The sequence below is a fragment of the Heptranchias perlo genome, chromosome 3 (genome assembly GCF_035084215.1).
Source record: "Heptranchias perlo isolate sHepPer1 chromosome 3, sHepPer1.hap1, whole genome shotgun sequence".
NCBI lineage: Eukaryota > Metazoa > Chordata > Chondrichthyes > Hexanchiformes > Hexanchidae > Heptranchias > Heptranchias perlo.
Genome location: NC_090327.1, coordinates 36,703,900 through 36,727,158, shown reverse-complemented (window position 1 = coordinate 36,727,158; position 23,259 = coordinate 36,703,900). Strand labels below are relative to the sequence as shown.

At 47.4% G+C, this 23,259-nt stretch overlaps 1 protein-coding gene across 1 annotated transcript in view; it reads left to right on the top strand.

Annotated features, from left to right (window-relative positions):
- Positions 1-23,259, top strand: part of LOC137312059 (unconventional myosin-Id-like) — a 154,980-nt gene that overhangs the window by 52,812 nt on the left and 78,909 nt on the right. The window contains exons 8-13 of the mRNA XM_067978832.1: positions 1,009-1,215; positions 3,696-3,841; positions 7,922-8,036; positions 11,720-11,890; positions 12,759-12,829; positions 22,895-22,969. Coding sequence (XP_067834933.1) covers positions 1,009-1,215; positions 3,696-3,841; positions 7,922-8,036; positions 11,720-11,890; positions 12,759-12,829; positions 22,895-22,969 — 785 coding nt within the window. The remainder of the gene's footprint in view (positions 1-1,008; positions 1,216-3,695; positions 3,842-7,921; positions 8,037-11,719; positions 11,891-12,758; positions 12,830-22,894; positions 22,970-23,259) is intronic.

Below are 23,259 nucleotides of genomic sequence, written 5' to 3'. Positions count from 1 at the left end.
GCAGCTCCAACAACACTCAAGAAGCTTGACAGCATCCAGGACAAAGCAGCCCACTTAATTGGCACCCCATCCACCGCCCTAATCATTCACTCCCTTCACCACCGGCGCACCGTGGCTGCAGTGTGTACCATCCACAGGATGCACTGCAGCAACTCGCCAAGGCTTCTTCGACAGCAACTCCCAAACCCACGACTTCTACCACCTAGAAGGACAAGGGCAGTAGGTACATGGGAACAACACCACCTGCACGTTCCCCTCCAAGTCACACACCATCCTGACTTGGAAATATATCGCCGTTCCTTCATCGTCACTGGGTCAAAATCCTGGAACTCCCTTCCTAACAGCACTGTGGGAGAACCTTCACCACACGGACTGTAGTGGTTCAAGAAGGCGGCTCACCACCACCTTCTCAAGGTCAATTAGGGATGGGCAATAAATGCTGGCCTCGCCAGCGACGCCCACATCCCATGAACGAATAAAAAAAAATTCTGCGATGGTAATGCCGTTGAATGTCAAGGGGAGGTGGTTAGACTTTCTCTTGTTGGAGATGGTCATTGCCTGGCAATTGTCTGGCGCGAATGTTACTTGCCAATTATCAGCCCAAGCCTAGATGTTGTCCAGGTCTTGCTGCATGCACGGACTGCTTCATTATTTGGGTGGTTGTGAATGGAACTGAACACTGTGCAATCATCAGCAAACATCCCCATTTCTGACCTTATAATGGAAGGAAGGTCATTGATGAAGCAGCTGAAGATGGTTGGGCCTAGGACACTGCCTTGGTTGGGCCGAGGAACTCCTGCAGCAATATCCTGTGTGTACCCACAATTCATATATATTTGGCATATCCCATGATTCCTCTGTGTGTACCCACAGTTCATGTGTAAGATTGGTATATCCCATGATTCCGCTGTGTGCACACATTGCTAATATACAAAAAGAACATATCCCATAGTTCCCTATTGTGTACTCGCTGGCTTTGTTGATTCCTGAGTGTGTTTTTTTCCACAGGGGAACCTAATTTTTATCACAGAGAGAGACGCTGCCTCAATTAGCAATGGCTACCTGATCTCACAGATTGCAGAGATCACCATGACGCAGCCAGACGCTGTGCGGAAGACCCTTCTCCATCGCACCGTAGCTACAGGAGGGGGGGAAGTGATTGAAAAGGGCCACACTGCCCAGGAAGCTACGTACGGCAGAGATGCCTTTGCTAAGGTAAAGGAATTCCCTGGCGAGACAGAGGGATTCTTTCATTTCGATGTTGTTGGAGCCCTTACCTACGCCACACCCACTACAAGTTAAAGTGGTTCAGTGGTAGTGGGTTCAAGTCCCACTCCAGAGACTTGAGCACAATTTCTAGGCTGACACGCCAGTGCCATACTGAGGGAGTGCTGCACTGTTGGAGGTGCTGTCTTTCGAATGAGACGACAAACCGAGGCCTCATCTGCCCTCTCAGGTCGATGTAAAAGATCCCATGGCACTATTTCAAAGAAGAGCAGGGGAGTTCTCTCTGGTATCCTGGGGAATATTTATCCCTCAACAAACATCATTAAACAGAGTATCTGGGCATTTATTTCGTTGCTGTGTGCAAATTGGCTACTGTGCTTCCTACATTTCAACAGTGACTACACTTCAAAAGTACTTCATTGGCTGTAAAGCGCTTTGGGACACCTGAGATCGTGAAAGGCAAATCTTTCTTTCTTTTTAAACATTCAAATAAAAGGGCTACAGGAAATGTCTCACCATCAGGATCCCTTTTAAGGAGCTAAACAGTTATAAAGAATTCTCTTCTGCCTAAATGCTGGAACACCCTACTGTGTACCATGGAGGTGCCTGAAGCCTTGCACAGTTCTCAGCTGTGCCATTACAGAGAGATGCTTCACAGAGACCAGGCTTGTCCCCACAGGAATGTCCACACTATATCTAATTGAGAGAAGGGGCTGAGCTGGCGCATCCTGTAAATTTCCTTGGTGTCAATTGAGTGTAAGGGAGGTGGACAGGCAGGAGAAGCTCACATTATTCATTGTGGATTGAGAAAATAATATGGACAGACTATCACATGGTCTGTGACAGCTATCACATGGTGAGAGCAGACCAGGTGTAACAAGGTGAGAACAAACCAGGCGTAACATGGTGAGAGCAGACCAGGTGTTACATGGTGAGAACAGACCAGGTATCACATGGTGAGAGCAGCCCAGGTTTGAGAACAGACCAGGTCTCACATGGTGAGAACAGACCAGGTGTAACATGGTGAGAGCAGACCAGGTATCACATGGTGAGAGCAGACCAGGTATCACAAGGTGAGAACAGACCTGGTATCAGAAGGTGAGAACAGACCAGGTCTCACATGGTGAGAACAGACCAGGATTCAGAAGGTGAGAGCAGACCAGGTATCAGAAGGTGAGAACAGACCACGTGTCACATAGTGAGAAAGGACCAGGTATCATGGTGAGAGCAGACCAGGTATGAAAACAGACCTGGTATCACATGGTGAGAACAGACCAGGCATCAGAAGGTGAGAACAGACCAGGCATCACAAGGTGAGAACAGATCTGGTATCACAAGGGGAGAACAGACCTGGTATCACATGGTGAGAACAGACCTGGTGTCAGAAGGTGAGAACAGACCAGGTATCACATGGTGAGAACAGACCAGGTATCACATGGTGAGAACAGACCTGGTATCACATGGTGAGAACAGACCTGGTGTCAGAAGGTGAGAACAGACCAGGTCTCACAAGCTGAGAACAGGCCTGGTATCACATGGTGAGAACAGACCTGGTATCACATGGTGAGAACAGACCTGGTGTCAGAAGGTGAGAACAGACCTGGTGTCAGAAGGTGAGAACAGACCAGGTATCACATGGTGAGAATAGGCCTGGTGTCAGAAGGTAAGAACAGACCTGGTATCACATGGTGAGAACAGACCTGGTATCACATGGTGAGAACAGACCTGGTATCACATGGTGCGAACAGACCTGGTATCACATGGTGAGAACAGACCTGGTATCACATGGTGAGAACAGACCTGGTGTCAGAAGGTGAGAACAGACCAAGTATCACATGGTGAGAACAGACCTGGTGTTAGAAGGTGAGAACAGACCAGGTCTCACATGGTGAGAACGGACCAGGTATCACATGGTGAGGACAGACCTGTTGTCAGAAAGTGAAAACAGACCAGGTATCACATGGTGAGAACAGACCCGGTATCAGAGTTTGAGAACAGACCAGGTATCACATGGTGAGAACAGACCTGGTATCAGAAGGTGAGAACAGACCAGGTATCACATGGTGAGAACAGACCCGGTATCAGAGTTTGAGAACAGACCAGGTATCAGAGTTTGAGAACAGACCTGGTATCACATGGTGAGAACAGACCTGGTATCAGAGTTTGAGAACAGACCAGGTATCACATGGTGAGAAGAGACCAGGCATCACAAGGTGTGAACAGACCTGTTGTTAGAAGGTGAGAACAGGCCAGGTATCTGACCAGGAAGTGTTTGATGGGACAGTATAGAGGGAGTTTTGCTTGGTATCTAACCTGTGCTGTACCTGACCTGGGAGTGTTTAATGGGACAGTGTAGAGGGAGATTTATTCTGTATCTAACCCGTTTGATGTGAAGGAACATAAGAAGCTGTGTTTCCTCTCTTAAGTAAATAAGTGCTGCTCTGACTCCACCTTTCTCCCCTTCACAGGCCATTTACGAGCGTCTGTTTTGTTGGATTGTGAACCGCATCAATGAAATCATCGCGGTAAAGGGTTATGACCCACGCATTCACGGCAAGAACACTGTAATTGGAGTGCTGGATATCTATGGATTTGAGATCTTTGACAACAACAGGTACAGAGCACGGTGACTTTACCCATTACATGCTGAAAATGGGCATTACAGCAGTCTTCATAAATCTTTCAGGGGTAAAATAGGGCCTATTGGGGCTGATTCTATGATTGGACACTTGCAGGGATAGCTAGTCGGGGAATTTTGGGCTCACAGTATCTCATTTTCTGTCCATTAATTCAATAAAATATAAATTAACTTAATTCACTGGTTGGAGAGACCATTGGCAATTAGAACTTTCACTCAGTGAGACCAGTAGAAGTCAGGGCTTTATGACAGAGACCAATAGGAGTCGGGGCTTCAGGAGAGAAATCAGGAAGCACTTTTTAACATAAAGGTTTGTGGAAATCTGGAACTCTCTCCCCCAAAAGGCTGTGGATGCTGGGTCAATTGAAATTTTCAAGACTGAGATCGATAGACTTTTGTTGGGTAAGTGTATCAAGGGATATGGAGCAAAGGTGGGTAAATGGAGTTCAGGTACAGATCAACCATGATCTAATTGAATGGCAGAATCGGCTCGAGGGGCTGAATGGCCTACTCCTGTTTGTATGTTCCTAGAACTCCGTGGCTGAAATCCCCCTCACATAAAGTTCCCGTGCACATGTTCTCCACTAGCTCCCATTCCCCAGCATATTGACTTTAAGCCCCCCACCTCTTTATAGCCTCATTCGATCCTATCTCAATGATCTACGCCAGGCCGCACCCTCTGTCCCTGACTCTCGAATACTCCAAGCCCCTTCTTGCTCTGCCCCAATATTAGAGTCAACAAGCCACTGCCCTCTGAAACTCTTTCCCTAAGCCTCACTCCCTCCCACTTCCTTTGGAACAACAACAGCAACAACACTTGCATTTATATAGCGCCCTTAACGAAGCAAAACGTCCTAATGTACTTCACAGGAGTGTAATCGGACAACAATTGATACTGAGCCAAAGAAATATAGAAACATAGAAAATAGGAGCAAGAGTAGGCCATTCGGCCCTTCGGGCCTGCTCCGCCATTCAAAATGATCATGGCTGATCGTCTAACTCAGTACCCTGTTCCCGCTTTTTTCCCATATCCTTTGATCCCTTTAGCATTAAGAAATATATCTATCTCCTTCTTGAATACATCTAATGACTTGGCCTCCACTGCCTTCTGTGGTAGAGAATTCCACAGGTTCACCACCCTCTGAGTGAAGAAATGTCTCCTCATCTCGATTCTAAATGGCATACCCCGTATCCTGAGACTGTGACCCCTGGTTCTGGACTCCCCAGCCATCGGTAACATCCTCCCTGCATCTAGTCTGTCTAGTCCTGTTAGATTTTTATATGTTTCAATGAGATCATCTCTCATTCTTCTAAACACTAATGAATACAGGCCTAGTCGATCCAATCTCTCCTCATACGTCAGTTCTGCTATCCCAGGAATCAGTCTGGTAAACCTTCGTTGCACTCCCTCCATGGCAAGGACATCCTTCCTCAGATAAGGAGACCAAAACTGCACACAATACTCCAGATGTGGTCTCACCTAGGCCCTGTATAACTGCAGTAAGATATCCCTCCTCCTGTACTCAAATTCTCTTGCAATAAAGGCCAACATACCATTTGCCTTCCTAACTGCTTGCTGCACCTGAATGCTCGCTTCCAGCGACTGGTGTACAAGGACACCCAGGTCTCGTTGCACCTCCCCTTTTCCCAATCTATCACCATTCAGATAATAATCTGCCTTTCTGTTTTTACAACCAAAGTGGATAACCTCACATTTATCCACGTTATACTGCATCTGCCATGTTCTTGCCCACTCACCCAACTTGTCTAAATCACATTGGAGCCTCTTTGCATCCTCCTCACAGCTCACATTCCACCCCAGCTTTGTGTCGTCTCCAAACTTGGAAATGTTACATTTAGTTCCCTCATCCAAATCATTGATATATATTGTGAATAGCTGGGGCCCAAGCACTGATCCCTGCGGTACCCCACTAGTCACTGCCTGCCACCTGGAAAAAGACCCGTTTGTTCCTACTCTCTGTTTCCTGTCTGTCAACCAATTCTCAATCCATGCCAATATATTCCCCCCAATCCCATGTGCTTTAATTTTGCACACTAACCTCTTGTGTGGGACCTTATCAAAAGCCTTCTGAAAATCCAAATACACCACATCCACTGGTTCTTCCCTATCTATTCTACTAGTTACCTCCTCCAAAAACTCCAGTAGATTTGTTAAGCATGATTTCCCTTTCATAAACCCATGCTGACTTTGACCAATCCCGTTAATGCCCTCCAAGTGTTCTGTTATCACATCTTTTATAATAGACTCTAGCATTTTCCCCACTACTGATGTTAGGCTAACTGGTCTGTAATTCCCTGTTTTTTCTCTCCCTCCTTTTTTAAATATTGGGGTTACATTTGCCACCCTCCAATCTGTTCCAGAGTCTATAAAATTTTGGAAGATGATCACCAATGCATCCACTATTTCCAGGGCCACTTCCTTTAGTACTCTGGGATGTAGATTATCAGGCCCCGGGGATTTGTCAGCCTTTAGCCCCATTAATTTCCCTAGCACTTTTTTTTTACTAATACTGGTTTCCTTCAGTTCCTCCCTCTCACTAGACCCTTGGTTCCCTAACATTTCTGGGAGGTTATTTGTGTCCTCCTTTGTGAAGACAGAACCAAAGTATGTGTTTAATTGTTCTACCATTTCTTTGTTCCCCATTATAATTTCTCCCATTTCTGACTGTTAGGGACCTACATTTGTCTTCACTAATCTTTTTCTCTTGACATATTTATAGAAACTTTTACAGTCAGTTTTTATGTTCCGTGCTAGTTTACTCTCATACTCTATTTTTCCCCTCTTAATCAATCTCTTTGTCCTCCTTTGTTTTTTTTTTATTCGTTCACGGGATGTGGGCGTCGCTGGCGAGGCCAGCATTTATTGCCCATCCCTAATTGTCCTCGAGAAGGTGGTGGTGAGCCGCCTTCTTGAACCGCTGCAGTCCGTGTGGTGACGGTTCTCCCACAGTGCTGTTAGGAAGGGAGTTCCAGGATTTTGACCCAGCGACGATGAAGGAACGGCGATATATTTCCAAGTCGGGATGGTGTGTGACTTGGAGGGGAACGTGCAGGTGGTGTTGTTCCCATGTGCCTGCTGCTCTTGTCCTTCTAGGTGGTAGAGGTCGCGGGTTTGGGAGGTGCTGTCGAAGAAACCTTGGCGAGTTGCTGCAGTGCATGTTGAATTCTGAACTGCTCCCAATCCTCAGGCTTGCCACTTTTTCTGGCAATTTTATATGCCTCGTCTTTGGATCTAATACTATTCCTAATTTCTTTTGTAAGCTATGGTTGAGCCACCTTTCCTGTTTTATTTTTGCCCCAGACAGGAATGAATAATTGTTGTTGAAGGAGACATTAGACAGGTGACCAAAAGCTTGGTCAAAGAAGTAGGTTTTAAGGAGTGTATTAAAGGAGGAGCGAGAGGTGGAGAGGCAGAGAGGTTTAGGGAGGGAATTCCAGAGCTCAGGGCCAAGGCAGCTGAAGGCATAGCCACCAATGGCGGGGTGAGGGATGTGAGGAATGGACAAGAAGCTAGAAGTGGAGGAACGCAGAGTTCACGGAGGGTTGTAGGGCTGAATGAGGTTACAGAGAAATGGTGGGGCGGGGCCATGGGGGGATTTGAACATAAGGATAAGAATTTTAAAATTGAGGTGTTTGGGGACTGGGAGCCAATGTAGATCAGCGAGCACAGGTGTGTTGGGTGAACGGGACTTGGTGTGAGTTAGGATACGGGCAGCAGAGTTTTGGATGAGCTCAAGTTTATGGAGGGTGGAAAATGGGAGACCGGCCAGGATAGCATTGGAATAGTCAAGTCTGGGGGTAACAAAAGTATGGATGAGGGTTTTAGCTGTAGATGTGCTGAGACAGGGATGGAAATGGACATTGGGCAGTAGGTGGTCTTCGTATCTCATCACCTGATCCTTCAAGATTCCCTTCTGAAGCTTCTCATCTCTTTCTTGATGTTGCTGGTGAGAAATATTGATCTCCGTGAGGGAAAGTTGTGTAAATGCAAGATATGAACGGAAGTTCTAATAGTTCGGTATGATCTTTCCACAGTTTTGAACAGTTCTGTATAAATTACTGCAACGAGAAACTTCAACAGCTCTTCATCGAGCTGATCCTGAGGCAGGAGCAAGCAGAGTACCAGAGGGAGGGCATCGAGTGGCAACATGTAAGTCACTGCAGAACGCAGAGCTGAGAATGTTAAGGGTGGAGGTCTTCAAGTTTGTGAAGGGCTATGGTAGGGTAAATAGGGAAAAACTGGTCGGGATTCTCCTCTCTTTCCCCCCCTCCCCACCAGTGGCAAGGTAGGATTTTGCCCAACTTCTGACACCGGCAGAACCCCAACCCAGTTTCCTGTGCAGAAACCCAACCCGTTTCCAGTGCAGAACCCCAACCCAGTTTCCAGTGCAGAACCCCAACCCAGTTTCCAGTGTAGAACCTCAACCCAGTTTCCAGTGCAGAACCCCAACCCAGTTTCCAGTGCAGAACCCCAACCCAGTTTCCAGTGTAGAACCTCAACCCAGTTTCCAGTGCAGAACCCCAACCCAGTTTCAAGTGTAGAACCTCAACCCAGTTTCCAGTACAGAAATCCAACCCAGTTTCCAGTATAGAAACCCAACCCAGTTTCAAGTGTAGAACCTCAACCCAGTTTCCAGTATAGAAACCCAACCCAGTTTCCAGTCTACATGGCAGTCTCCCGGTAGGATTCTCGACCCGAGAGGGAGCTTACCATTGTCTGGATGTGACATCCCATAATAGACAGTCGGGCAGTTTGAAGGCCCCAAAGAGATGAGCATGGCACTCTGGCAGAGACCGAAGCTGGTATGGCAGGAGTCAAAAGGCCACTACGAGGCCCTCTCCTTCCTAAGGGGACTATAGGGCTGTTACAACCGCTTTCAAAGGCCTCTTGGTGAAAACAGTGTTAAGTGGCGCGACCCAGTGACCCACCACCATTTATATACGAGCGGTGGTCCCAGCAGGAGTGACAGGGGCGTGGCAGGGAGAGAAATCCCAGTCAAGGCTGTGAACTAGCAGGAGGCCTCATCGCCCACATTTTGCACCAAAAGAATTAAAGGAATGGGTAGAGAAAAATTCTCTCGGCCTGTGGGAAGGTGGGATTCTCTGCCACAAACCGTTGTAGGAGAGTGCATAAATTCTTTCAAAAGGGATGTACTTTGAGATGTTTCTGAGGGACCAGGTTAGGTATAGACGTCTTCATCACTCACAGTGTCAGTTTTTGTTTTTGATCAGCTGGGTGTCCAACACACTGAAACCAACCAACCTTGTTTAACAGTCTCAGGACCAAACTGTTGAGATAATCTACACTGCTAGTTTCTTTCTGTTTGCCCATTTATGTGAATGCCACACTTAGCTGAGACCAGACAGCCTGGGCACTGATTGGCAAAAATTAAAACATTAGGCACCCGCAGATGTGCACAAGAGGTACGGCTGGAGATGAACCAACCGAAAATGCATGCAGCTTACCCCCACCGAACTTGTTGATAGGACCAGGCTACATTGGGTTGCAGGGGAACCCGGAGTCCAGTGGGAAGACCCCCAGCTCCCCAGTGGCATGCCTATCCCTCCAAGATGCATCAATGAGCCACACTGGCCAGTCGAACATCAACAGCGCTCTGGACGACTGCAGAACTGCCTGTCCAAGCCTCAATCTGATCTTCCATCAACATCGCCGTCATCTTGGGGCCAACGCCGTTCCCAAAGAAACCCTGCTTATGAGTGTACCAAAACTAGGGCTGACAATAGTTAGATGTTACAGAATGGTACCTGCGTGTGGGTGAACCAAATTTATACATAGAATTTACAACGTGAAAGCAAGCCATTTTGGCCCAACCAGTCTGTGTTGGTGTTTATCCTCACACTTTACCCTTACCCTCATGACCGCTCAACTCCAGACCTCATTGCAGGCTTGGTCCAAACATGGACAAAAGAACTGAATTCCAGAGGTGAGGTGAGAGTAACTGCCCTTGACATCAAGGCAGCATTTGATCGAGTGTGGCACCAAGGAGCCCTAGTAAAACTGAAGTCAATGGGAATCAGGGGGAAAACTCTCCAGTGGCTGGAGACATACCTGGCACAAAGGAAGATGGTAATGGTTGTTGGACGCCAATCATCTCAGCTCCAAGACATCACTGCAGGAGTTCCTCAGGGCAGCGTCCTAGGCCCTACTATCTTCAGCTGCTTCATCAATGACTTTCCAGCCATCATAACGTCAGAAGTGGGGATGTTTACTGATGATTGCAGAGTGTTCAGTTCCATTTGCAACCCCTCAGATAACGAAGCAGTCCGTGCCCGCATGCAGCAAGACCTGGACAACATCCAGGCTTGAGCTGATAAGTGGCAAGTAATATTCATGCCAGACAAGTGCCAGGCAATGACCATCTCCAACAAAAGAGAGTCTAACCATCTCCCCTTGATATTCAACGACATCACCATTGCCAAATCCCCCACCACTTGGAAATATATCGCCGTTCCTTCATTGTCGCTGGGTCAAAATCCTGGAACTCCCTTCCTAACAGCACTGTGGGAGAACCGTCACCACACGGACTGCAGCGGTTCAAGAAGGCGGCTCACCACCACCTTCTCGAGGGCAATTAGGGATGGGCAATAAATGTTGGCCTCGCCAGCGACGCCCACATCCCGTGAACGAATAAAAAAAAACATCCTGGAGGTCACGATTGACCAGAAACTTAACTGGACCAGCCATATAAATACTGTGGCTACAAGAGCAGATCAGAGGCTGGGCATTCTGTGGTGAGTGACTCACCTCCTGACTCCCCAAAGCCTTTCCACCATCTACAAGGCACAAGTCAGGAGTGTGATGGAATACTCTCCACTTGCCTGGATAAGTGCAGCTCCAACAACACTCAACAGGTTCGACAGCATCCAGGACAAAGCAGCCCGCTTGATTGGCACCCCATCCACCACTTTAAACATTCACTCCCTCCACCATCGGCGCACTGTGGCTGCAGTGTGTACCATCCACAGGATGGTGCAGCAACTCGCCAAGGCTTCTTCGACAGCACCTCCCAAACCCGGGACCTCTACCACCTAGAAGGACAAGGGCAGCAGGTGCATGGGAACAACACCACCTGCACGTTCCCCTCCAAGTCACACACCATCCTGACTTGGAAATATATCGCCGTTCCTTCATCGTCGCTGGGTCAAAATCCTGGAACTCCCTTCCTAACAGCACTGTGGGAGAACCTTCACCACACGGACTGCAGCGATTCAAGAAGATAGCTCACCAGCACCTTCTCAAGGGCAACTAGGGTTGGGCAATAAATGCTGGCCTTGCCAGCGATGCCCACATCCCATGAATGAATAAAAGAAATGTACTGACATTGGATTCCATCTGCCACTTTTTAGCCCTTTCCCCATCTTATTAATATCCCTTAGCAATTTTCTTTGGTCTTCTAAAGAATTAACTATACCTTCTATATTGGTATCATCTCCAAATTTTGACATCACTCCCTCTAGGCCTATATCCAAGTCATTGATATGCACAGTGTATAGAAGTGGTCCCAGAACTGATCCCTTTGGACACCCTTACCCACTTCCAACTACTATGAAAAATGGCCCTTAACTCCTACTCTTTGTTTTCTCCCTTCTAACCCATTTCTAATCCAGTTTTCTATCCTCCCCATAATTCCATACCCCTTAATCTTCTCTAATAATCTCCCAAAGACTTTCCTAAAGTCCATGTACATCCAATGCATTTCCTCCCATCTACCATGTCTGGGTTAGCTCCGTGGATTGGCACTACACTAGTATCCCAAAGACTGAGAGGTTAGTGTCTGACTGCTGAAAGCTTTCTGTCTTTTCATTGCCTAGATTGACTACTTCAACAATCAAATCATCGTGGATCTGGTCGAACAGCCACACAAAGGAATCATCGCTATCCTGGATGAGGCCTGTATGAACGTCGGGAAGGTGACAGACACCATACTGGTGGACACCATGAATGTCAAGCTGGGCAACCACGCCCACTACACCAGCAGAAAGGTAGGGCAAAACCAGAAACCAGGGAACATCAAGAGGTTGGGAAATATATAACAAGGACTGGTGCAGCTCTCAGGCAGTGACTCATACAAGCCCCAAAACGTCAAGGCAAGAGGAGACTTGTGGTGGCACCAAATGGGGCGGTGCCCAGTTATACCGGATCTCTGCCCCATTAGACGTATCCCTGGGATTTCCTGTGGGGAGGTGGGGACACATAGCTATTGTGTTGCTCCCCGTCGCAGGCTGAGGCCAGAAGCTAAGGCGGGACTGGTGGGATGACTACTCCTGCCCTCGGTTCCTCTTACTGCAAGATGCATCTGGGTAACTCGTAGAAGGGGCCCACAAGAGCATCTCAGGCCAGTACAGAGGCCTCAACAACAAAAAAGCACCTGTAAAAGACATGGGTCAAGGCTGGGAATCGGCTGTCTCATAAAGGGGGTCTGCCCTCGCCCTACCAGGAAGTGGCCACCCCTGAACTTTCCTGACTCCTCCCATCTCCTCACCCCCAGGGGGTGGGGTGTGGGGGTGTGGGGTGGGGAGGTGGGGTGGGGGGGTGGGGCAGGAGGAAAGATATTCTACTGTAGGAAGAATCACAGCCAAGCTCAATCTTACCGTCGATGAGCACTGCAGCAGCAGCCACTGGGATAGCAATCAGGAGCAAGAACCCATCGTCGGTCTTTCTATTTCTTAATCCGAGGGTATTGAGTTTCAATGTAAGCACCCCAACTGATTCCCTGGCTGAGATCGGGAGCTGAAACTTGAGACCTCCTCCCATGGAAGGCTCAGCTCACGTTGGGTGGTGGGTTGCCCACTGAGTCATCTGACAGTCCCTAAAAACTTCTTGCTTTTAACACATTTGTTTTATCTGCAGCTGTGTCCGACTGAAAAGAACATGGAGTTCAACAAACACTTCAGGATAAAGCATTATGCCGGACAAGTCACGTAGGTCCCCTCCTTCTATCTTTAACAACATTTTGGGAGAGCTTGCAGGATAGACATGATAGGCAGGATTTTAAAAGGGAAAAACGGATAGGTTGGGGGCGAGGGGGGGGGGGGGGAGGGGCAAACAAAATCGCTGTTTTTGGGAGCGGGCAGACATCCCGGCTGGAACCCGTACATTTTTGAAGGAGACTCAGGCAAATTTGTGTGCATGCGCACATCAGTCACCAGGAAGTCCCACCCCCACTTAAATCCGGCGGGCCAATAATTAAAGGGGCAAATGTACCTCATTGAAGTACTTAAGGTACTTTGGGCGCTAAATTGAGCCGTGTAGCGCCCGTTGCTTCGGCGCTACTCCGCTTCTCCGACATCCAAGATGGCGTCTTGGATGCACACGCACGTTTCCTGCGTGACGTGCGCCAGACGCCATCTTGGTATAGGACTTAGTGCAGGCGCAGATAACGAATGCTGGAATCATGTAAAATAGGGAGAAAATGGCTTCAATCAGTGTGCAACACTGATTTAAAGTGATAGACACCATTTTGGGACTTAACGCTCAACTCAACGCACAGTCTTAACCCCGACCATCTGAACTTGTCTTAGAGTGTCTGGAGGACCCCCTACCTGTGCTATTTAAAGGGACCATGCAGGATTTACAGGTTAGTGGCTGGATTATTGCTTCTGGCTGCCGGGGCATTTGTAACTATTTTTGGAGGTCTCCTAGACTTCAATACTAGGACGCGGGGACGTAGCCTAACATTTAGAGCCAGGACGTGCAGGAGTGAAGTTAGGAAATGCTTCTACACGCAAAGGGTGGGAGACGTTTGGAACGCTCTTCTGCAGACGGCAGTTGATGCTAGCTCACTTGTGAATTCTAAATCTGAGATTGATAGATTTCTGTGAACCAAGGGTATTAAGGGATATGGGGCTAAGGTGGGTATATGGAGTTAGGTCACAGGTCCCCCATGATCTCATTGAATGGTGGAACAGGCTCAAGGGGCTAAATGTCACTGTCACTTGCTGCCTCCTGATATGCGCCACCTTCTCCTGCAGGAAAGCGGGTCATGTGTCTGGGTGATGTGCCCGTCATGGTTGAATAGCTGCCAGTGTGTGTGGCCTGTGAGTTATGGGTGGGCGTCTTGAAACAGTGGTAATGTGTAAGGGTGAGAGGAAGCATCTGATTGGAAGAGTTGAGTACTGATTGAAAGAGTTTGTTGGTATGTGGGAGATGGGGGGTGTAGTGTGTGGTGCAGTTGGTCGGAGACGCCACTTGACAGTTGACCTCACTCACCTTGACCACTCATGTCAAAGTATTGAACTTCTTCCTGCACTGCATCCATGTTCATGATGCTATGCGCCTGGCATTGACTTCGTCCCCCGCTGCCTCCCACCACTGCCTTTTAGATATATGTCTGGAGGGTCTCTTGCACCCCCCCCCCCCTCCCTGCAGATATAGGATGTCCCTCCTTCTGTCCACCTCTTGCACCCAAGTTCTCTAGTGCATCAGCAGAGAATCTTGGTGCATGCACTCTCGCAGGCCTAGTACCAACTCAGATCGGCAGATTGGTGAGGTCTTGTGTGCAGATTGGAGGATGTGGGATTTAGTAGTGCGCAACCTTTATTCAATGTTTTAACATAAGTCATCAGTGTGTAAATATAGGGATGGGACCTGCATCTGTGTTTTACGCGTGGAATGTCTGATCTTCGTTCAGATTCCATGCAGACAGTAGACTGTTATTTTCAGCAAATAACAGGTACCAGCTACCTTTAAGAGATTTCTAAGAAACATCCTCCCTTTATGAGATTGAGCTCCCTCTGGTGGTGGAAAGTGCAAATTGCATTGATTCCACGTGCAAGGCCTGGAAAGGAACATTAATTGCAGGTATGTGCTCCAGTGTGTCTAAACTTGCGTCCTGCCTGCGTTGGGTCCGTTGGGCACAGGCTGGTAGCACATCGCACTACCACCACCCAAAACGGACCCTTATCGAATTTTTTGTGTATTGGCCTCTTAAAATGATTTTAAGGTTACCTGGCGACTTTCTCATCGCTTCCGATTCACGCCTGGTGAAACCAGGCAGGAAGGGCCTGTGAAAAATAGACTAAATAAATTAAATAAAATTACATTTCCCATTGTAAAAAAAGTAAATAAACCTACCTTAAGAACGATGCTGCCTTAACACCCGCCCCCGATCTCCGACGTCCGATGTCTCCACTCTGATCCCGATGTCCGATGTCTCCACTCTGATCCCGATGTCCGATATCTCCACTCTGATCCCGATGTCCGATGTCTCCACTCCGATCCCGATGTCCGATGTCTCCACTCTGATCCCGACGTCCGATGTCTCCACTCCGATCCCGATGTCTCCACTCTGATCCCGATGTCCGATGTCTCCACTCTGATCCCGACGTCCGATGTCTTTCCTCAGATCCCGATGTCCGATGTCTCCACTCTGATCCCGATGTCCGATGTCTCCACTCTGATCCCGACGTCCGATGTCTCCACTCTGATCCCGACGTCCGATGTCTCCACTCCGATCCCGATGTCTCCACTCTGATCCCGATGTCCGATGTCTCCACTCTGATCCCGATGTCCGATGTCTCCACTCTGATCCCGACGTCCGATGTCTCCACTCTGATCCCGATGTCCGATGTCTTTCCTCTGATCCCGATGTCCGATGTCTCCACTCTGATCCCGATGTCCGATGTCTCTCCTCTGATCCCGACGTCTGATGTCTCCACTCTGATCCCGATGTCCGATGTCTTTCCTCTGATCCCGATGTCCGATGTCTCCACTCTGATCCCGATGTCCGATGTCTCTCCTCAGATCCCGATGTCCGATGTCTCCACTCTGATCCCGATGTCCGATGTCTCCACTCTGATCCCGATGTCCGATGTCTCCACTCTGATCCCGATGTCCGATGTCTCCACTCTGATCCCGATGTCCGATGTCTCTCCTCTGATCCCGATGTCCGATGTCTCCACTCTGATCCCGATGTCCGATGTCTCTCCTCTGATCCCGATGTCCGATGTCTCCACTCTGATCCCGACGTCCGATGTCTCCACTCTGATCCCGATGTCCGATGTCTCCACTCTGATCCCGATGTCCGGTGTCTCTCCTCTGATTCTGATGTCTGATGTCTCCACTCTGATCCCGATGTCCGATGTCTCTCTTCTGATTCTGATGTCCGATGTCTCTCTTCTGATTTTGATGTCCGATGTCTCCACTCTGATCCCGATGTCCGATGTCTCTCCTCTGATTCTGATGTCCGATGTCTCCACTCTGATCCCGATGTCCGATGTCTCTCCTCTGATTCTGATGTCCGATATCTCCACTCTGATCCCGATGTCCGATGTCTCCACTCTGATCCCGATGTCCGATATCTCCACTCTGATCCCGATGTCTCCACTCCGATCCCGATGTCTCTACTCTGATCCCGATGTCCGATATCTCCACTCTGATCCCGATGTCCGATATCTCCACTCTGATCCCGATATCCGATATCTCCACTCTGATCCCGATGTCCGATGTCTCCACTCTGATCCCGATGTCCGATGTCTCCACTCTGATCCCGATGTCCGATATCTCCACTCTGATCCCGATGTCCGATGTCTCTCCTCTGATTTTGATGTCCGATGTCTCCACTCCGATCCCGATGTCTCCCCTCTGATTCTGACGTCTCATGTCTCCACTCTAGTCTTTGTTCCCCCATCTCTATCCTAACCGTCGATGAGTTCTTTCTCTCTCTCTTTCTGCCCCCCGCCCTCTCAGATGTGCAGCTCCTGTCGGCAGCCAGCCCGTCAATCAGGCTGGCTGCCGGGCGTGAAACCCGGAAGAGGCTTTAATTGGCCTCATTAGGGTTGTGCTCTCAGATCGCGACCCGCCTACGTCCCTTCCGGGTTTCCTATTGACCCCACCCCCGGACTCTTCCAGCTGGCATATTAAAATCCTGCCCCATGTCTTTAATGGCAAACTGAATGCTTTTTCACCTCATATCAATGCCAACCACTCCCAAGTCAAGCACAGCACAGGTTAGATACAGAGTAAAGCTCCCTCTGCACTGTCCCATCAAACACTCCCAGGCCATGTACAGTATGGGTTAGATACAGAGTAAAGCTCCCTCTACACTGTCCCATCAAACATTCCCAGGTCACGTACAGCATGGGTTAGATACAGAGTAAAGCTACCTCTACACTTACATAAGAAATAGGAGCAGGAGTAGGCCAATCGGCCCCTCGAGCCTGCTCCGCCATTCAATAAGATCATGGCTGATCTGATCCTAACCTCAAATCTAAATTCATGTCCAATTTCCAGCCCGCTCCCCGTAACCCCTAATTCCCTTTACTTCTAGGAAACTGTCGATTTCTGTTTTAAATTTATTTAATGATGTAGCTTCCACAGCTTCCTGGGGCAGCAAATTCCACAGACCTACTACCCTCTGAGTGAAGAAGTTTCTCCTCATCTCAGTTTTGAAAGAGCAGCCCTTTATTCTAAGATTATGCCCCCTAGTTCTAGTTTCACCCATCCTTGGGAACATCCTTACCGCATCCACCCGATCAAGCCCCTTCACAATCTTATATGTTTCAATAAGATCGCCTCTCATTCTTCTGAACTCCAATGAGTAGAGTCCCAATCTACTCAACCTCTCCTCATATGTCCACCCCCTCATCCCCGGGATTAACCGAGTGAACCTTCTTTGTACTGCCTCGAGAGCAAGTATGTCTTTTCTTAAATATGGACACCAAAACTGTATGCAGTATTCCAGGTGCGGTCTCACCAATACCTTATATAACTGCAGCAATACCTCCCTGTTTTTATATTCTATCCCCCGAGCAATAAAAGCCAACATTCCGTTGGCCTTCTTGATCACCTGCTGCACCTGCATACTAACTTTTTGATTTTCTTGCACTAGGACCCCCAGATCCCTTTGTACTGCAGTACTTTCCAGTCTCTCGCCATTAAGATAATAACTTGCTCTCTGATTTTTCCTGCCAAAGTGCATAACCTCACATTTTCCAATATTGTATTGCATCTGCCAAATCTCCGCCCACTCACCCAGCCTGTCTATATCCCCCTGTTGGTTTTTTATGTCCTCCTCACTCTCCACTTTCCCTCCCATCTTTGTATCATCTGCAAACTTTGATATGTTACACTCGGTCCCCTCCTCCAAATCATTAATATAGATTGTAAAGAGTTGGGGACCCAGCACCGACCCCTGCGGAACACCACTGGCTACTGGTTGCCAGTCCGAGAATGAACCATTTATCCCAACTCTCTGCTTCCTGTTGGATAACCAATCCTCCACCCATGCCAGAATATTACCCCCAATCCAGTGATTCTTTATCTTGAGCGATAAACTTTTATGTGGCACCTTGTCGAATACCTTCTGGAATCTAAATACACTACGTCTACTGGTTCCCCTTTATCCACCCTGTACGTTATGTCCTCAAAGAACTCAAGCAAATTTGTCAGACATGACTTCCCCTTCGTAAAGCCATGCTGACTTTGTCCTATTAAATTATGTTTATCCAAATATTCTGCTACTGTCTCCTTAATAATAGACTCCAAAATTTTACCCACCACAGATGTTAGGCTAACTGGTCTATAATTTCCAGCCTTCTGCCTACTACCCTTTTTAAATAAGGGTGTTACATTAGCAGTTTTCCAATCTGCCGGGACCTTTGCCGAGTCCAGAGAATTTTGGAAAATTATTACCAAAGCATCCACACTCCCTACTGCCACTTCCCGCATGACCCTAGGATGTAAGCCATCAGGTCCAGGGGATTTATCCGCCTTGAGTCCCATTAATTTACTGAGTACCAATTCCTTAGTGATTTTAATCGTATTTAGCTCCTCCCCCGCACCGAGAGCCCCCTGTTTGTCCAGTGTTGGGATATTCTTAGTGTCCCATCAAAGACTCCCAGGCCATGTACAGCATGGGTTAGATACAGAGTAAAGCTCCCTCTACACTGTCCCATCAAACACTCCCAGGCCATGTACAGTACGGGTTAGATACAGAGTAAAGCTCCCTCTACACTGTCCCATCAAACACTCCCAGGCCATGTACAGTACGGGTTAGATACAGAGTAAAGCTCCCTCTGCACTGTCCCATCAAAGACTCCCAGGCCATGTACAGCATGGGTTAGATACAGAGTAAAGCTCCCTCTATAGTATATATATATATATATATCCTTATATAGCTTGAGTACTGCATACAGTCCTGGTCATCACATTACAGTAAAGATGTGATTGCACTAGAGAGGGTACAGAGGAGATTTACGAGGATGTTGCCAGGGCTGGAGAATTTTAGCTATGAGAAAAGATTGGATACCCTGGGGTTGTTTTCTTTGGAACAAAGGAGGCTGAGGGGAGATTTAATTGAGGTATATAAAATTATGACAGGACTAGATAGAGTGGATAGGGAGGACCTATTTCCCTTAGCAGAGGGGTCAGTGACCAGGGGGCATAGATTTAAAGTAATTGGTAGAAGGATTAGAGGGGAGCGGAGGAGAAATGTTTTCACCCAGAGGGCGGTGGGCATCTGGAACTCACTGCCTGAAAGGGTGGTAGAGGCAGAAACCCTCAACTCATTTAAAAAATACTTGGATGTGCACTTGAAGTGCCGTAACCTACAGGGCTACGGACCAAGTGCTGGAAAGTGGGATTAAGCTGGATAGCTCTTTTTGAGGCACAGACACGATGGGCTGAATGGCCTCCTTCTCTGGTGTAACTTTCTATGATTCTATGATTCTATACTGTCTCATCAAACATTCCCAGGTCAGGCACAACATGGGTTAGATACAGAATAAAGCTTCCACTACACTGACCATCCAACACTCCAAGGGCAGGTACAGCACCGGTTAGATACAGAACAAAGCTCTCTCTACATTGTGCCAACAAAGAATCACAGAAATTATAGCACAGAAGCAGTTTATTTTGCCCACTGAGCCTGTGCCAGTGTTAGTTTTTCAGCTGGAGCTGACACACTCAAATCCCATTTCCCTGCCTTTACCCAGTAGCCTTTTAATTTCTTCCTTTTCAAGTACTGATCCACTTCCCCTTTAATCACCACAAGCTGATTTGCTTCATCCTCCCACCTACTCTTTTCAACCTTGGGTGTGCCCTGCACTTTGGGGTGTGACCTTTCACCCAAGTATCTCCGAAATTGGAGGATGTAGGATGATGGGCCCAATGGACTTTTCTCATTCCAGGCTGTCTCGATACATTCCAGGTTTTGTAAGAGCGAGTGAAAAGGAATAAAGGAAGTGATCTGATCGGTGCAAATGGTTCTTCTGCAGTCCGTACATCACCATGGACTCCACCTCCTGCCCCCAGAATTGTATAGACTCTTCCTCACCCCAATATTTGAAAGTAATTTGTTCTATGTGAAAAAATGGGACATTTCTCAGTGTTATAAAGTGTAGTGTGCTTAGGAGGAACAGGTGATTTTGGACCTATGGTCTCCACCACTAGGGGTTTCCCTCATGTTATTTCTGGGTCTGTTGTAGACTAATTTATAGAGATTGATTGCTATAATTAGTCAACAATTCCATTATCACTGTATCATGTGACTACCCAGATGGTAGAAGGCGAACTAGATTGGCCTTGGTCTTTTATCGTCTAGCAATTCCTATGTTCCTAAGTGCTGCATAAATACAATGTATTTCTCTATAACAGAATCATAGAATCATAGAAGTTTACAACATGGAAACAGGCCCTTCGGCCCAACATGTCCATGTCGCCCAGTTTATACCACTAAGCTAGTCCCAATTGACTGCACTTGGCCCATATCCCTCTATACCCATCTTACCCATGTAACTGTCCAAATGCTTTTTAAAAGACAAAATTGTACCCGCCTCTACCACTGCCTCTGGCAGCTCGTTCCAGACACTCACCACCCTTTGAGTGAAAAAAATTGCCCCTCTGGACCCTTTTGTATCTCTCCCCTCTCACCTTAAATCTATGCCCCCTCGTTATAGACTCCCCTACCTTTGGGAAAAGATTTTGACTATCTACCTAATCTATGCCCCTCATTATTTTATAGACTTCTATAAGATCACCCCTAAACCTCCTACTCTCCAGGGAAAAAAGTCTCAGTCTATCCAACCTCTCCCTATAAGTCAAACCATCAAGTCCCGGTAGCATCCTAGTAAATCTTTTCTGCACTCTTTCTAGTTTAATAATATCCTTTCTATAATAGGGTGACCAGAACTGTACACAGTATTCCAAGTGTGGCCTTACTAATGTCTTGTACAACTTCAACAAGACATCCCAACTCCTGTATTCAATGTTCTGACCAATGAAACCAAGCATGCTGAATGCCTTCTTCACCACCCTATCCACCTGTGACTCCACTTTCAAGGAGCTATGAACCTGTACTCCTAGATCTCTTTGTTCTATAACTCTCCCCAACGCCCTACCATTTACGGAGTAGGTCCTGGCCCGATTCGATCTACCAAAATGCATCACCTCACATTTATCTAAATTAAACTCCATCTGCCATAATATTAATGAACAACATTCATGACAGGAAATAAATAATGGAAAGTTGCTTAAAGATCAAACACTGATCCTGATCCTTTAATATAGAAGTTTTGTGTCCTGCGTATGTCTCACACTTGAAAGTGTCACACATGGAAAGTCTGTGTCACACTTTGCATCTAATTGGTTCAAATGTCATATTCATAAGACAAGTGCAAATCAGAACTCAAGAGATAGAGAACTGACCAATCAACAAGAAGCATCTTAAAAAAATAGAGAAACAAATCCTGTTTCTTCTGACCGTGACGACCTGGCCTCTTCCTGAGGAAAGGAACTGGAGATTTCCAGTCAACTGCCAGTCTGCAGACAAATGTCCCGCAGCGACAGTAATTAGCTTGCAATTAACCTCTGGATATCTCCTTTTACGACAACTGGACTTTGTGGTCTTAAAAGAGACAGGTTAGTAACATGCAGCTCCACCTCAGCAGCAGAATACTACACTGCATGTCACATGCAGTCGTTATAAAACAGCAAATCCTCCAACTTGCTCCCCTGAGAGCAATGCCAGGGGAGATCTGCCAGGTAGCAGATAAAGTCCCTGCCTCTGCTTCAACCTTCAACAACACCTCAACTGAAATCTCCAGCTTTTGTTGCAAGAATACGCAAATAAAAAAATTAAATACTTTGTAATGGGGCATTCAGTCCCTGCTGTTGGCTGTCATCCCTTTGATCCTCAAACTATTTTATTATAAATTCATCGTTTCAATCGAGGGGATAAATCACTTTTATTTGACACAATAGGAGACATTCAGCCACACATTCAATAAAATACATTGAGAAAATGCTGATACGATATTTGTGCCCATAAGCTCATTTGTTTTCTATCCTCTCTACTATCCTCTTCCTATTCATCTCCTGCCCTCTCTCTCTGTCCCCTCCTCTCTCCATCTATTCTCCTCCCCTTCTCTGTACAGGGATGGTGCTTGCCTTGACTGGCTCTTGGCCTTGTGCAATTGCACGGGTCGCATGGTCCTGAAGTTGTCCTTGTCTCTGTGTGTTCCTCTCCCCTCTGCCTGTCCCTTCTCTGCCACTTACCAGTTTCCCTCCCTATTGCCCATCTCGAGTTGCCCTGAGAAGGGGGGAAGGTTTTCAATGCAACTGAATGGTTCGCCAGGCCACATCAGAGGCCGTTGGTGTGGAACTTGAGTCACATGTGCGCCAGACCGGGTAAGGATGGCAGGTTTCCTTCCCTAATGGACATTAATGAACCAGTTGGGTTTTCACGACAATCCGACTGCTTCATGGTCACTTTTACTAATACCAGCATTTTATTTTCAGATTTTTAAAAACTTTTAAAATATATTTGTGTTATTAGCCAGGCTCAGCTGCAATGCCCCCCATGACCGAAAGCCTGCCAATGTTCACTGTCTGGGATTACATGTAAAGAATGGGCACTTGGGTGAGGCGTTGGGCGGGGGGAGGGGCGGTGGCCGGTGTTGGTGGATCCGTACCCGGCAGCTGTAATGTGTCGATCGGAGAGGAGAAAATAGGGACAATGAAGTAAAGCTGTGTTTTGTGCTTGGGTTCAGGTACTCGGTGGAGGGATTCATCGATAAGAACAAGGACACACTCTATCAGGACTTCAAACGGCTGATGTACAACAGGTGAGGACAGTACTGGGTGCTCAGTGTCCCAATCACTGCAGTGTCTCTTTATCATTTATTGATGATCCACAGTACACACTGGGTAAAAGGGAACGATTCACTCCCGTGTGGTAGTCTATGGCTTGTGTGTGTCTCAGTGTCAGCTCCTGTACATGTAAAATGCTTAAGATCATAGTAAATAGCTGCATATATCAAAGGAATCACACTGTGGCATTTCCCCCTCAAATGAAACCACCAAAAACAAATTCATTGGTTTTCTTGTGTTTCATGGGATCTTGCTGTGTACAAAG